The sequence below is a fragment of the Canis lupus genome, chromosome 12, assembly GCF_003254725.2.
Source record: "Canis lupus dingo isolate Sandy chromosome 12, ASM325472v2, whole genome shotgun sequence".
NCBI lineage: Eukaryota > Metazoa > Chordata > Mammalia > Carnivora > Canidae > Canis > Canis lupus.
Genome location: NC_064254.1, coordinates 49,295,206 through 49,311,454, shown reverse-complemented (window position 1 = coordinate 49,311,454; position 16,249 = coordinate 49,295,206). Strand labels below are relative to the sequence as shown.

The 16,249-nt window shown below is 48.0% G+C and overlaps 1 protein-coding gene across 6 annotated transcripts in view; it reads left to right on the top strand.

Moving 5' to 3' along the window:
• Positions 1-14,497, top strand: part of BACH2 (BTB domain and CNC homolog 2) — a 358,938-nt gene extending 344,441 nt beyond the window's left edge. For all 6 annotated transcript variants that reach the window (XM_049092371.1, XM_049092374.1, XM_049092370.1 and 3 more), the window contains 2 exons: positions 3,317-3,523; positions 8,086-14,497. In XM_049092371.1, coding sequence (XP_048948328.1) covers positions 3,317-3,523; positions 8,086-8,595 — 717 coding nt within the window. In that variant the 3' untranslated portion in view covers positions 8,596-14,497. The remainder of the gene's footprint in view (positions 1-3,316; positions 3,524-8,085) is intronic.
• The last annotated feature ends 1,752 nt before the right edge of the window (positions 14,498-16,249 follow it).

Below are 16,249 nucleotides of genomic sequence, written 5' to 3'. Positions count from 1 at the left end.
TGTTCCCACTGCTCTATCCCAAACACTTCGGGACTTCCCTCGGGTGGGCAGTGTGAATTCTCCCTTGCTTGAGCCCTAACAGAGCCTATTAAAAAGAAACCCCACCGCCCGGCCACTCTTGTTTCTTTAACGTGGAGGAAGGTCTATAGCTGCCTATTTTCTTTTCCTTTGACCTCTTTAAAAAGCAGCTGGAGTTGCAACAGCTCTCCCGAAACTTTCTATGGCCTTTTGCTTCGAGGACTTTGAAACGAGCGTTGTTGATTTTTCCTCTTCCTGTCAACCTCTGTCCTGTTTCCCTGGTGTTTTATAGTCTCTGTCCGGATGATGTTAAATACAGTAGCTCTTGGTCTAGAAGGCCTTTTGACTTTCCCTGCGGCCCGAACCGTAGGTATATATTCTTTCGGAAGAGAAGTAAACAGGATTCAGAGCCGAAGCAGCATTGCCTTGTCGTCAGCAGAAGGGGAGACCCCACGAGGCCCCACAGCGCTGCAACCTGTGTGTGCAAACAAGCTTCTTCCTGGTGTGGAGACATCCGTGTCCCCGCCAGGCTCATCTCTGTGTGAGTTAGGCACCGTCCAGGACTGGCGTGTCTGTTTGTTATCCAAAGGGTATAAAGGGAAATCAAACATTCTTCGGATCATTATGAGCCCTGTGCAAACACAGCCCGTGGACAAAGCCTGCTGGCTTTCCCTGGCTGCCGGCCTTCAGCGGTGGGAGCAGGGCTGGGCTGACTGTGGCGGAATGCGAGCTGTCGCCACTTTGCTTTCTTGGGCCGAAATGGCACAGGTGGCACGGGGCAGGGTTCGCCAGGCGGAGGTTGAATCAGAGCACCCATTGGGAGCCCTCGGCAAATGGCACATCCAGCAGGCTCAGAGCTATGAAGGACCCTGACAAAGCAGTCGCATCCAGCCACGGAAGAGTCAAATGATCGCGCAGTGGGGCTGCCTTTGTGCGTGGGGATTAACTGGCCGTCAGTGCCAGGATCTAGACTGTCTTCCCGCATCTGATGCAATCAAAGAAAAAGCCTGAGCTCACACTAAAGTATCTTCATCTCACTCCCCTGAACAGCGCAGACATAACACTGCAGCTTCTGCATATTAACGAGGGGTTGGTGTCTTCACCCAAAAATATTTTGATCAATGAGACCCGGCCTCTCCTGGTTTTCTGGTTAAGTTCACTGCAGCCCATTTGTCCCGTCTTCTAGGGCTGTGCTGTCCAGTGTAGCAGCCACAAACCACGCGGGGCTATGGAGCCCTAGAAATGTAAAAAAGAAAAAAGAAAAAAAGAAAAAGAAATGTGCCTAGTTCTGAATTGTGACAAGAGCAAAAAAATAGGCCTCCAATTTTGAAAATGCGCTGCCAAAACAGTAAAGTAACTCAATAATGTTTATATTAATTACACGTTGAAAATATTGTGGACCTACTGGGCTAAGTTAAATATACTATTAAAATGAATTTCAGTTGTTGGGTTTTTTTTTTTTTTCACTCCCTTTAATGTGGCTCCTAGAAATGCAAAATCACAGCTCTTGCTATTTGCATTGGACAGCGCTGGGCGGGCACTTGAAGTTTAGGTCTATGGTGCCATCTGCTGGTCCACGCAAAGCAGACGCTGATGTAAGCAAGAATTAAGTGAAGCTGAGCTGGGAGACAGTCTCTTGGTCAAACAACACGCAACCTTCCTTTTCTGAAACAGATCCAGAACCAAATCCAGGAGTCCCTGCATCACCAGGAGAGGGCAATGAGGAACTGCTGGAAGATTCAGGCCTGTGCATTTGACAGACTATAAGGAGGTCACAGATCCATCCCTCCAGAGACTCACGTCCTGTCTTTGGATAATGCTTATTTGCCTTTGTCAGGAGTTTGGAAGTTGGAATCTTGCTGCTGACAGTATCTGCATCAGTTCTCACTGCTGCATAACAAATCACCCCCAGATCCCATGGCTTAAATCATTTATCATCTCTTCTTTGGGGCAGGAACTCAGGAGTGGCCCATCTGAGCACTTCTGGCTTGGGATACGTCATGAGGTTGAAGTCAGTGGCTGGGGCTTCCATATCTGAAGGTGTGACAGGGGCCTGGAGAATCCACGTCCGGGGTGGTTGGTTCACATGAGTGGCCAGGCAACGCTGATAGTTGGCTGCAGGCCTCAGTTCTTCTCCACATGGGCCTAGGCCCTCCACAGCACTGCCTGAGAGTCTTGTAGGCCCGGCAGCTGGTTTCCTCCAGAGGGAGCAGTCTAAGAGCCTAAAGAAGAAGCTACACCTTCTTTTATAACCTCGCCTCTAACCACATACTGTGACTCCCACCGCATGGCGATGATTGAGAGGCAGGAATGTACATCCCCCCCACCCCCCCGATGGAGAAAAGTCACCATCATGTTGTAAAAGAAAATGTGAGATGGGATGGCCATTGTATTTTTTGAAAATACAATCTGCCAAAGTGCCCAACTTTGTACAGCCCTATGCAGCTCAAACGCATGCCCCATTTTGCAGATGAGAACATTGAGGCCCAGAGAAGTAAGGTAACTAGCCTGAAGTGTCATGTCTCCTAGAAGGACTAAAGCCCACTTCCAGCTCCTGGTCCACCTCGGTGTAGCCTACCTGAGCTCTCTCGCTGCATCTCCTTAAGCCATGGCACTGAAAATCACACTGGCGGTTTCATCTTTCCAGCCCCTTCGAAGTGTGTGGTGCTCTCCTTATTCAAGTGATTCCCATAATTCCTTAGATGGTATCTGTCTGTGAATTGTTCTTTGTGGAGTCGAGGCTCCATGGAAGTAGGTTTCAACTATCTAGCCCTTGTTACAAAATTGCTACAGCAGTGAAAAAGTATGCATTCTCCAATAGCTCCCATGCCGTTTGCTTCAGAAATCTCAGGAATGATAACCACGTTATAATTTGTGTTCACGGGACACCTGGGTGGCTCAGTGGTTGAGTGTCTGCCTTTGGCCCAGGGCGTAATCCTGGAGTCCCAGGATCGAGTCCCACATCAGTCTCCCTGCATGGAGCCTGCTTCTCCCTCTGCCTGTGTCTCTGCCTCTCTCTGTGTGTGTCTCTCATGAATAAATAAATAAAATCTTTTAAAAAAATAATAATTTGTGTTCACATTCTGTTTTACTCTCTAAATATTACATCTTATTTCTCTCTGAAACAAGAAAGACTTGATCATTGGCTGCATTCAGTAGTTTCCATACTACTTGGTCATCCTAAAAAGGAGGTTTTACCTGTTTTTTTTTTTTTTTTTTTTTTTTTTGATGTTTTGCCAGCTGGAATTCCAACTAAAACCCAACCACCATAATCATATTCTACTGTTCTTGGTTTCAGGTCAAACTTCCCTTCCCTGTAGATCAAATCACAGATCTTCCAAGGAACGATTTCCAGATGATGATTAAGATGCACAAGCTAACCTCAGAACAGTTAGAGTTCATTCACGACGTCCGACGGCGCAGCAAGAACCGCATCGCGGCCCAGCGCTGCCGCAAGCGGAAACTGGACTGTATTCAGAATTTAGAATGTGAAATCCGCAAATTGGTGAGTTGACCCGTTCATTGCTGTCGGCAACCTGGAGTGAGCAGGATTCGTGCAAAGTTGCAGTGGTGGAGGCTAGACAAGTGGAGGGAAGGGTCAGCATTTTGGGAAGTTTGGGGTTATTTTCAAGCAAGTTTCTCAACAAAACTAGTAGCTTTATATCTGCAATTGTGTGTGTCTGTGCAGGTGTGTAATCACGTTTCAATATTTTATGGCCTTCAGCCACACATATAGAGGTAGTCCTTTGGGTTTTTTCCATTCAACATGTCCTAGCTGCTAACATCCTTTGCGAACGCGTGTGGGCCAGGTATTATTCCCAACTGTTTTTTGTAAACGATCACGTTAGATCCTCACATCAACCCTATGACTTAGGCTCTATTTTATCTCCATTTTCAGAGGAGGGAATGAGTGCAGAGAGTTTTGCCAACTCCCCGCTCTGTGGCAGAGCCTGAATGCAAACCCAGTTGCCTGATTCCAAATCTTGTAACCTGCCACCGCCACTTTCTCCTGCCCCCACAGAAGAATGTAGAATCCAGATAGGACACCACATGACCTGAAGCCCCTCGAAGCTCCAGGGTCCTTGAGTTTGCAGTTCTGCCTCCAAGTGGCTGGCTCCTCTTCCCCGTGCCTGAGAGTATTTTGTCTCAGGGAATAAGTTCCCAGGCTCCCCTCACTGGGAGCTCGGTGCCCCCTTCTCCTTGGTAAGCAAGCTTAAGCCACAGGAAGTAAATCCAGATGGCCTCTGGCTCCTGACTTAGCTCTGAAAGCAGAGAGTGCAACCTCATTCAGCTCAACCTTTGTGCTGGCCAAATACCGGGAACATCTCAGGTGCCATGTCGTGTCAGGCTGAAGAAGAGAGAGGCCACAGTGATGTGCTTATGATCTAAGTTTGGGTCCTCAGACCATACATGGTGATCCTTGGCCTCATGGTAAACCACCGTCCCAATGAGAACCTAAGAATGAGATAAGAATAAGACATTTGAAAAGCATGAGTAAAGGTCATCCAGGACTTCAGAGTCTGTTTTCTTTTTTGGTCAACTCCCATCAAGCAGGGGAACTGCTCCTGGCAGGGCCTCCCCTCACCTGCCAAATAAAGCCCAAGCTTCTTAGGAAGACATTCATACTTGCTCATACAGGTTTAGTCTGTAGCTACGTCCAGAATCACCTTCCACTCCAAACTTGACCGATAATAAAATCAAATGCTCTGCACTTCCTGCCACTTGCTCTTTCTGCTTCTGTGTTTGTGCTAGCTCCCCTCTACCATGGACATTCCTTGGCTATTTTCTTCTCTGACTTCATCCTTTAAGAATCAGGTTACTGCCTTTTCTCAAGGAAACCCCTTTCCTGAGTCCCTGGGGAGGCTGAGCACCCAGCCCTGGAGCCCTGATCTGACCTCTGGCTTCCTGCTCATCCCAGCAGTCTTGCCTCATCTATGTGTGTGTGTCTGTCCCCCCAACTCCTGGGCGAAGCGGTAGGTTCCTCACAACAGGGTCAGTGACTGGATCGTCCCCTAGTCTCACCACAGCAGGGCCAGGGATGCCTCTCAGGAAACGTCTCTTGCCCTGAAATGTATCTGAAATTGTGACTGGGTTGTGGGATTACAAATTCCTTCTCTCTTCCCAATTTTTCTTTAACGTTGCTTTAACAACGACAAGAACAGTTTGCATTTAAGCCACATAAGGAAGCAAGACATCGCTGCTGGTGAACGTGGGTCTTCTGAAAGCTGGCGGGGCTTCGGCAGGGACCCAGCAAGGCTGAGTCTGCCAAGGACGGGCTTTCGGGGCCCTGAGCACAGGTCCATGGTCATTCGGCCCCGTGCCCCTCTCCAGAAAGCAGAACGATTCTCATCACCTGTATTTGAGAAATACCTGATTTTTGTAATTAGCATTCTTTCCTTGTAATTTTGTAATACTGAACACATAGCAAAGTCTAAGCCACACACCAGGCAGATACGTAAAGCACTTTGCTGATAGTGTTCAGTTGAAGGACGGAGAGGGCGTATCCTACTTCTCCTCCCACTGTTTCTGGAGACCCCTTAAATAATAGGCTGCATTTTCCCACTGAGTGAGAGTTTTCCGAGCTCATCAATGTACATCTGTGACTTAGAGCTTCACCCCGGTAACCAAGGCCTGGGTTTATACTGCCTTTCCTGCACAGAGCCAAAACACTTTTTTTTTTTCTTATGGTCATTTGAAAAGGTTGTTTTATTATCAATGTAACTAATCACAACGAAACCATCTCTTACAACTAAAGACATTATAATGAATTTTCTTTACAACTGAAGAGAAATGGGATTTGCTATTTCACATCAAATAGAACAGGCTGTGTAAATTCTTCTTCCTATTGTAAAATATAATTTCATCTATAAAATCAGTCATGAAATATTAAAACTGAAACAACAGAATCTATATCCTTTACCTAATTTACTTAAAACAGTCTATTCACTTAAAAAGGGGGGGAGGTACATGTGATAGAGCCCCTGTACTTCCTCATTAAGTGTTTCCATTAGACCCTTTATTTTCAACAATTTTATAATACAGCCATAAAAATGCATTCCATGATAATAGTATACTTTCCTCAAATCTGCCTTTTATCTTTATCAAAAGGCAAGAGAATGAAGCACGTGGCATATTGAAGGCTGAGGAAAGAGAAGGAGGAGAAGCATTTCTTTTTCTTCTCCCTAAAAGTGGTCCGCAACAGTTTGCAGATCGGTGGGGCGGGGGGGGGGCCGTCAATGGCTTGGCCAAGATAATGTGGCATAACAGGGACTGAGATGGCCCTCCTGGGACCAGGCAGTGTCACCTCTGGCTCTGCAGGCCCCAGTGCTTCTGGGCGCTCTGGGTGGCACAGCCACAAACGTAAAGATTTTTCGGGGAGGGACCTCCAGATGTACTTTGTTTCTTATCCACCGCCCTCCAGCTGGGTGTCAAGGATGGCCCTGGCGTGGGGGCAGAGGAGGGAGGCCAGTACGCCCCGCGAGTCCCCGGCACACACGCACTCACCCCCCACTCCCACACTGCCTCCGGCGCACCACTCAGCTTTTGCAAAGTTGCATAATGTATTTCTCTCAACTTGCACTTGTACATCTGTTTATTTTTCATTTTTAAAACATGTTTTCTTGATAAATTTATAAATATTTTAGCAGGTGCCCTTTCCCCGTGTAAATCTCCGTCTCCGACACACATGCCCACGCTGCCTGCCAGATTGCATTCATGCTCCAGCACGTGCAGCAACCATGTCGGAGCCCCCATCTCGTATGTTCGCTTCCCTCTCCTCCTTTCTCTCTCCCTCTCCCTCTGCCGCACCCCCAACTCATTCCCCCTCCCATCTGGTGGTGATGTCCGGTTTCCTCATCTCTCTCACTGGGTGTGCCCCATGAAACCCCCACAACTTCTCTCCTCTCACAGATAGTTCAGGTGTAACTAACCTTCACCAGCCTCCCCCCTAGTGGTGAAATTCATCTCTCTGATGGGATGATGAATTTTAGTAACACAGGAAGTCCTGTGGGATTTTCTTGGAGGACAACCTCTCAGAACCTCAGGCTGCTCTGCTCGGCTAGGGCTCGGTCTCCACGCCTCTGTCTGCCCTCCCCGTGTCCGCGGAGAATCGGTGCCCGTGACCCGCTGCAGGGTCCCCACCTGTCCCAGAGAGGACCTGCTCTGTGCAGTCTGTCCCCCGCAAAGGCCAGAAAACCCGCTGAGGTTTAATCGAACCGTGTGACATTGCCAATGGCCACTTTTTGTTGTGATTTTTGTTGACTTTTTTAATAGACTTCTTTTTTAGAGAAGTTTTCGTTCACAGCAAAATTGAATGATGCCCCTGCCCCCTACCCCTGTACACTCACCGCCTCCCCCATCATCAACACCTCCCACCCGGGTAGTGCATTTGTTACAGTTGAGGAACTGGAATGCACACATCATAGTCACCCAATGCCCATAATTTATATCAGGGCTCACTCTCGGTGTTGTGTAGGTTGTGGATTTGGACAGTAGATGCATCCTGACTGTACAGTGAGTAATTCTGCTGCCCTGAAGATCCTCTGTGCTTCACCTGCCCATCCCTCTCTCCCCCCACTCCGCACTCCCTGGCCACTTCTGGTCTTTCCCCATAATGTTGCCTCTTTCCAAAATGTCATAGAGTTGGAATTGGTCAATTTCTGACCTTCAAAAATGGCAGCCTAATGCGTTTGGGGAGCTTTTTCCAACTACGCTTTTGGGACTGAGAGTTTTCCAGTTGATTCTCTGCAACCCCCAAATTCCCAGAAACCAGCTCCTTGACCCCCTGCGGTTCTCTGGCAGGTGATAATATTGCCAGACCCCAGAGAAGGACGAAGAGCTGCCGCACGGAAGGCGTCTGTCTGGTCTGTCTGTCGGGCTCCCTGGCACGCCCGGGTAGGCTGCTCAGGCCCAGCTCCCTGAACCTGGTCTGTGGGTCCCCAGATCCTGGCCTGCGCGTTCGTGAGCCCCCGTGTAACACAGAGTGCAGCAGCTGGCCAAGCCCGGGAGCCGAGGGCTCCTGTCCTCCGGGTCAGGCTTGACGGGGCCTTGTCCTTCTCTGTGGTGCAGGTGTGCGAGAAGGAGAAGCTGCTGTCGGAGAGGAACCAGCTGAAGGCCTGCATGGGGGAGCTGCTGGACAACTTCTCCTGCCTCTCCCAGGAGGTCTGCCGCGACATCCAGAGCCCCGAGCAGATCCAGGCCCTGCACCGGTACTGCCCCGTCCTCAGGCCCGTGGGCCTCCCCGCCGCCGCCGGTATTAACGCTGCGCCCCTGGGCGTCGAGCAGAACCTGGCCGCCCCCCAGTGCGCGGCGGGGGAGAGCGCGCCCTGCTGCCTGGAGCCCGGGCCCGCGCCCCCCGGCCCCCCCTGGGCTCCCGGCGGCGCCCCCCCCTCCTCCTCCTCCTCCTCCTCCTCCTCCTCGGAGAATTGCACGAGGAGGCCGGAGGGCAGCGACCCGGGGGGCTTCCCGGAGAGGGGGCCTCCGCTGGAATCCAGGAGCCAGACGGTGACCGTGGACTTCTGCCAGGAAATGACTGACAAGTGTACGACTGACGAGCAGCCCAGGAAGGAGTACACCTAGGGACGCGGCCCACTTGGCGGCCCCGCCGCCCCCCAGGTGCTCCCCGGGCAGCCCGCCGTGCTGCTCTTCTGCCGTCTGGAAGAACCTAGAAGGAATCGGTGCACACTACAGCGTTCTTAGCAGCAATACTGTCTCTGAGTATTCCCTCCTCTCTCCGCGCCGAGCGGTACAGTTACCTTCCCAATGGTGCTAGCCCTTGCCCGGCAAGGGGCGGCGGCGGTGGTGGCACTGCCTGTCTGTGGGTGAATTTCAGTCTCAACAGGGATAGACTATAACACCTCCAGGACCCAACCACGGATTTTTTTTCTCAGTGGCCCATGTCACAAACCCTATCTCAGGAATTTCTTCTGAATGTTCAATTTTTTTCATTGAAGACAGCTTCTATACACATCAAAGTTTTATAGCTAGACTGTACATATTATATATAATATATATATATAAAATATATATATATCCATATGCAAAAGTCCTGCATGCCTCAATTCTCTCATCCTGAAACTGGAAACTTCATTTCTCATTTACCAACAGGTTCCAACATTCCTCTTCTTTTGTCTCCGATGCTAGAACTAGTTTGGTAACCGTTAACATGGTCATTTTTCTTGCTTCGCAGTTCAATTTCAATTTGTACTTATTTATGGATCAGAATTCAGTGTTGGAAGCTTTTTTTTTTTTTTTTTGGAGGTTTTATTTCAGACCCTTTTTTGTTGTCGTTTGGTTTGCTTTGGGCACCATCAGCTGGTGTCATCTGAGTGTCGTGGGTTTGTTTTTCTTTTTTTCTTTTTTTTTTTTCTTGCAGATACTGTACAGTCATGGTCAACTTTGCCACTTGCACTGAGTTTTGGGTCAAACCTATTTTCTTAAATGAAGTTGTTACTTCAGTATAACTCAAGTATACTGTATATTCTTTGCTTTTAGTTTAAAAAGTAAGACATTTTAGCTAATTAAAAAGCACTCAGGTGATAATTATGTAGGAAAAATAATCTTGCCAAATAATGAATTCATCCTAGGATGTGTAGACAATAATCTGCTTGAATATTTTTATATTTCACCTCCTCCCCACCTTTCCCGGAAGCAAAGTTTAAATGCGGAGAGTTCAGAGTTGATGCTGGACGTTCAGACTCCTAAGTGGGGAGAGAGTGTGGACGTCCGCTCGAAAGTGCATCCAAACAGCAGGAACCCATGATTTTGTTCCAGAACTCAGCAGGCATTGGCTCCTAAAAATCAAGTTATTACTATTTTCTCACCCAGGGGGCGAGTCCCATTCATTTCAGCCGGTCCTCAGGCCTCTGCCTGCCCTTGGAAGTGCAGTGAGGGAGGAACTTTTTGGAAGGATTTGGCCGATGGATCGGCCACCCCGCCCCTCCCCTGCCCAGGCCGGGCTCCCAGGATGTCTCACCTGAGTGAGTTTGCATCACAGCACCTGGAGTTGCCTGTAAGTGGCGTCCTGGGCTGATGCAGCTCGCCCAGAGGAGGGGAGAGCAGAGCGGGAGGGGGGGCGCACGTGAGCCTGGGGTCTGTCCCTGACGCAGGCAGAAGTATTTCTTTCTCCTTCCCCCTCTCCAGATGCTTTGAGTTGAATTCTGAGGTTTTTCTGCTCATCTCTTGTCCGAAGGCAGATTTCATTCTGAGGCTTTGGACACGATATGGCCAAGGAGCCCTCCCTGCCCCCCTCCCCGCCACACACACACCTACCCTCACCTGATGATAATTTTCTTCTCTTGCTGCAAAACTGGTTGGCTTGCAACCCACGGAGAGCAGCTTCCCTTGGCTTTGGGGGCGTGCTGGCCCCTGGCCACGTTTACAGGAAGATGTGCCCAGACCCTGCCGCCAGCCTAAGAGGAGGAATCGGCTCCCTCCCTCCGGTGGGCCCTCCAGCCGGGCTGCGGGAAGAGTCCCGAAAGGTTTGATGTGGGGATGGGGTGGTGGGCAGTGGGGAGTAGATGGTTGACTTTGTTTCTTTATTTGTGCCATTGTTTGGACAATATTAAAGCTGCATGTAAAAGGGGAAATTAGTATATGATGTAGGCGAAAAGTGAAATCATAGTAACATATGTTTTAGTATTATTAACTTTTTTCTGTACAAATATTAGCGCTAAATGTTTAAATATGTATGAATGCCAGAAATTTGTTGGTTCATGCGGTAGGATAAAAAAAAAAAAAGACTTTTCTTTTAAAATAGTTCCGCTTTTAAAACCTGCCTCTGGGTTTCTGTTTCTCCTCATGTGTGCGTGTCTGCGTGTGCTAGTCTGAGACGGACTTTGCCGCAGCTCGGAGTTGGAGCTGCCCTTCTTATGAGGGTTGTTGGAGGAATTTCTCGGCCTAGTGGAACCGTGCTGTGCTTCACCGTGGGGTTTGCCTTTGTAGAAAACTGGTGACAGCTGGGATTGAAATTCAGTGTGAATCCTGTGATAGGCCACAGGTATGTGTTACGGTGGAGGAGTCAGCCAACAGTAGTTTGTGTTTTAACTCTCTTGTTGCCTCTTTTAAGTGACCTCCTTTTCTTTTGGGGAAAAAAAAAAAAAAAAAAGAATGTTCTCTGCTAGTATCATAACCAGGTCCAAACCAACTTGTTGGCGTGATTCACCCTGGTGACAACTCATGTGCAACTGGTAGTCTTGACCACATTCCGTCCGTCTCCCTGTCTCCATGTCTCCATGTCGTTCGGTCTGCACACACCTGCGCGGCCGGCCGCGGCCGGGTGGGGAAGGCTCTCCCTAGGTCCCTCCACCCTGACCCAGCCCACATTCTCCCTCCATCTACCCCGACCTCACTTTTCCTCCTCTTCCTCAGCCAAACCCCTGCTATGGGGAACTGGTTAGAAACACTGCTTGAAAAAACTCTTTCCATTTCTTAGAGATTTTTAACAACTTGGGATTTTGTTCACTATGTACCATAAACAGTGACTGGCTCTGTGCAATTGTCTCCGTGACCTGTCCTATCTTTTACTACCCTGAACCATGTGTTCGTCAAAATTGTTTCTGGATGGATTCACAGGGAGGACTAGCTGGGGGCCAGAATCCAAATTGCCTCGAGTGTAGTCTTAAAAACCAGCCTATCTCCTTAACCTGGGATCCCTTAGGAGGCCGTGTCTTTTATGAAAAAGAAAAGTAAGTTAAGAGCAAGAAATAGTGTTTGCACAGTGCGGTGACATTTAGTTGTGCTCTTATGGGTTCTTCCTTATAAAAAATAAAGGACCCTCCAGCCATGGACAGTTGAGGAAGATCCCTGCCATGGCCCCGTTGAGTCTCCGAAGAGGTGGGCATGAGCTGCTGGGGTGGGGACCACGGAGGTGGCCCTGTGGCTAGTTAGCATCTGCCTGAATCTAGTCCTCCCCTTGAATCTGCCTTTGTTCTACTTGTATGTCCAGACAACCTCACTTCATTCAGGTTGGTCAGGCTTTGGGCAGGTGAGTGCTTTGCTGTATGTGTGTGTTTCTCTGCGTTATCTGGGGGTGCCTTGAATAAAATCAAACTTCATTACATACTGATTCTGGAACAAAACAGTTGCAAAAACAAAACAAAAGAGCTGGCAAAGTTACTAGGCCATCCTGCTATTTCTATTCCGGGTTCCCTAACAATGACTCAGGCGTCAGAGGTGATGCTGCAGTATAAAACATTATTTTGTATAAGTAATTTATTAACTGTCTTTCTAAAAGTATGCTGCTTTTAAGATGCACTATGACTTTGGATTTAATCCTTGTATTGCTTTCCCAAGGAAGTAAAAAAAAAAAAAAAAAAAAAAGGCTAGTGATTAGAATGCCAACTGCCACTTCTCCTTAAAAAGGAGGCCAGGGACCAGCTCTAGGACTTGCACGAGAGAACTGCCAGAAATCAGGTGGGCACAATGTGAAGTTCGAAGCTATGATCGGGAGGTCTAGGGGCGCCTGGCTGGCTCAGTCAATAAAGCAAGCGACTCTTGATCTTGGGGTTAAGTTCCAGCCCCACATTGGGTGTAAAGATGACTTTTAAAAATCTTTACAAAAAAAAAAAAAAAAGGCCTAAGCCTACAATTACTCTTTTAATACTTAATGATGCCATTAAGGAAGAAGAAACAAAGGTGTATAAACTATAAGCCTTTTAAGAAATCCCAGAGCCCTGTCCCTCTGGGCTGCTTTGCATCCTGTGGAGTAGCACAGCGCCTCTCAAAGTGGGTAAAGTCTGCAAGGTTACTCGGCTACAAAAGACCTACCTGGCTGGGTCTCTACATTACACCCCATTTAAACTAGCAGCTGCCTAACAAATGACTTCACACTGCTCCCCTTCTGCTTCTAGTTTTGGAGGAGTCGCAGACCCGAAAGGGAGCAAGAATCAAGTCTTGTCTTCAAAAAACTGTAAATAGACTGAGGAGCAGAATTTTTTTGTTGTTGTTTAAGAATAAAGCTGTTCACTCTATCCTAGGTTAATATTCCTTCCCCAAATTGAGGATCTTGTTGTAGGCACAGTTAATGGCGAGTCAGGCCACGGTGCAGTACCCTGTGTGGAGTTGGTATTCGTGCGGGAGGTCCGTGTGCATGGAGGCCATCTGGATGTTCTCAGTACCGCCCGAGCCGGCTCCTGACCCGAGCGTCAAAGACTGATGCTGTAGACTAGACGATATCTGTACACAGATAGTGTGTGCGGATCGTATTTGTACATAGAAAGGACCTATGGTGGCAGATTGAGGATAAATTATTCGGCTGACGGTGCAAAAACATTTCTTGCAAAGAAAAGGAAATGTATAGTATTTTCCTACACTCCACCCGGGGAGATAATATTTATATCAAATGAGTATCAGTGCATTTTAATGGTAATAGGAAAATGATGCTGCCGTTCTGTGAAGACTACCCCTTGGGTGCAGAGGCCCACTTTGTAGCTTTGATTTAATGTTGTGACGTGGTGCATGCATCTCACTACCAAGCAATGGATAAACAACTCTGACTTTCACTTCATTCCAGTTTCTTGACCTCAGATAAAACAGTGGCCCTCCTTAGAAACAGAAGGGCACCAAGACCATTCAGTCAGTGCCAAGCGTTCCTGGGGGGGCTGACCGGACACGTATATGAGGAAGGAGGGAAGGGATTTGGGACAAAGAGGGTTTTTCCTACCGATGATGCTAAGTCTCCTACCCAAATATGCCTGCGGGCAGAGGGGTGACCTCCCCTGGGTCCTAGCAATGCCGCTGGCATGTGTGAAGGCTGGGATGCCCATTCACGCTCGGACGTGAAAGACCTGCCACCTCTGGTGAGTGCACCTGGGAGCTCCGGGTGCTGGTTAGACACGGTGAGCCGCTCGAGGCAAGCACCACCTCTGCTTGTGAGGCCAGAAGGGCCTGGGAGGATTTGTTCCAGAACCAGTCTGATGCAAGCGCACCTCTAATATATGCCTTACAAACTCCAGAGGCCATATTCAAAACAGGGTCTTCTCAGTGTATGCAAGGGGCTGCAGCCCCTCTCTTCTTCCTCCCCAGGTCGAACCATACGGACAGTTTCACACATATCTACCTGTATAACCCTCTGTACCTCTCATAACTGCTCAACGACTGTAACAGGTTACATCAGGTGTTTTTCTACATACTTTTTACACAGATTCTATGCGATTAATGTAACTTAATTCGATGCATCGTTTTATTGTACTAGTTCTTAGGCTTGTCTTTTTTTTTCTAAGTGATTGTGGTTTTTTGTTGTGGTTTTTATTGTAAAAATGAAATGGCTGTTGATGCTTATTCTCTGTAACTAAGAATTTTTACCATTTTGGGGGAAGAAAAGCATTGCTATGAACTAATGAATTGAAACTTCATTTACTCATTGTAAATACACTATTGTGCAAAAAAGAATTTTCACTCAATTGAATTGCTAGTGTTAACTGAATTTTGTCTAGACACCATTTCTGTTGATGAAATAAAGACATATCATTATGCATTGTAAGTTGGTTTTCCCTGCCTCTGCTCCCTGTGTAACGGATCATGGGACTGGAGGCCGTAGGAAATCTCTTCAGCCAGAGAGACCATGGGTCTTCCTCTAGCATGGACCTTTAACTGCTGCCTGATTAATCTGATGAGAGACCTAAAAAATGGGATAATGCTAATGTAACTCCTCAGCTCTGAATTAAAAAAAAAAAAAAAAAAATCCCCGATGCCTGGGAAAGCAGATAAAAGGCATTAAACGCAATTTCCTGGCTTCGATGTGCCATAGCCACACAAAACATCAGCTGGTGAAGGGCAGCTGGTGAAGGGTATTGTTTCGTACAAGGACATGTGGATCTACAGTTACCGCAAAATAACAGGTCTAATTGAAAACCGAAAGCTATGGGATCCCTGGGTGGCGCAGCGGTTTGGCGCCTGCCTTTGGCCCGGGGCGTGATCCTGGAGACCCGGGATCGAATCCCACGTCAGGCTCCCTGCATGGAGCCTGCTTCTCCCTCTACCTGTGTCTCTGCCTCTCTGTCTCTCTCTGTGTGACTATCATGAATAAATAAATAAAATCTTTAAAAAAAAAAAAAAAGAAAGAAAACCGAAAGCTAGGAGTGCCCAGATGGCTCAGTCAGGGGAGCATGTGACCCTGATCTCAAGGTGGTGAGTTCGAGCCCCACGTTGGGGGCAGATTTAACTGACTGACTAAATGAATAAATAAAACAGAAAGCTAACTAAAAGTAACCAGAGAGAAAGGGGCACTAAACCAACACCAAGATACGACGATCAGCAGGGCAGGGAGTTTAGAATTGTGGTTAAGGGAGTAACATTAAACTAGGAAATTGTATTCGATCATTTGAGTCCTGGAGTTCAATGTAAAGGGAAAGCAAGGTACCGAATGGCCGGTAGGCTAGATGACCATGAGGAGAGCTAGACGTGCGTGATCAATAATAAATTCTCATGCTGTCTAAAGAGCACAGTGCTGCTGAGATCTGAGCTTCAGGAAGTGCTTGGCCTCACCCCATCCACCAGATGGGGAAACTAAGTTACTGAATTCCACACCCTGGGCACCCTACTGAGTCAAGGAGGGCTTCCAGGGAGCATATAATGGGGTTAGCAACTGTTAGCAAAACCACACCGTCATAACGTTTTAGGCGTGAGAGGTCAAGTATAGTCCTTTGCCTAAAGACACGAAGCTATTCAATCCCTTCTGGGAAAAGCAGGTGGGTCTTAGTTCCAAAAAAATTTATTAAGAAAACCTGGTGATTTAAGGGCGCCTGGGTGGTACAGTTGGTTAGACATCAGACTCTTGATTTCAGCTCAAGTCATGATCTCATGGGTCACGGGATCAAGGCCCGTGTTGGGCTCTGCACTTAGCTCCAAGTCTGCTTGGGTTTTTCTCTCTCCCTCTCTCTCTGCTCCCCCCTCCACCATGCGCATGCGCTTTCTCTCTCTCTGAAATCTTTTTTTAAAAAAGCGGGGGGGGGGGGGGGGGAGAAAGAGAAGGAAAAAAGAAAGAAGGAAGGAAAAGAATGGATAGAAAGAAAGAACAGGAAGGAAGGAAGGGGAGGAAGGGAGGGAGGGAGGCCAGAAAGCCAACCTGGTCATTTGGAACTGATGGTCATTTGCTCTTTGGCCTTGACATTTGCACCTGTGGTGGGAATGACCATGATAGTTTGAAATAGAATAAAGCCATTGTGTTCTGCAGAACAGGAGCATTCAAACACCGCCCACCCCAGATGGTCAGCAGCCACTTTCCTTTGTGCAC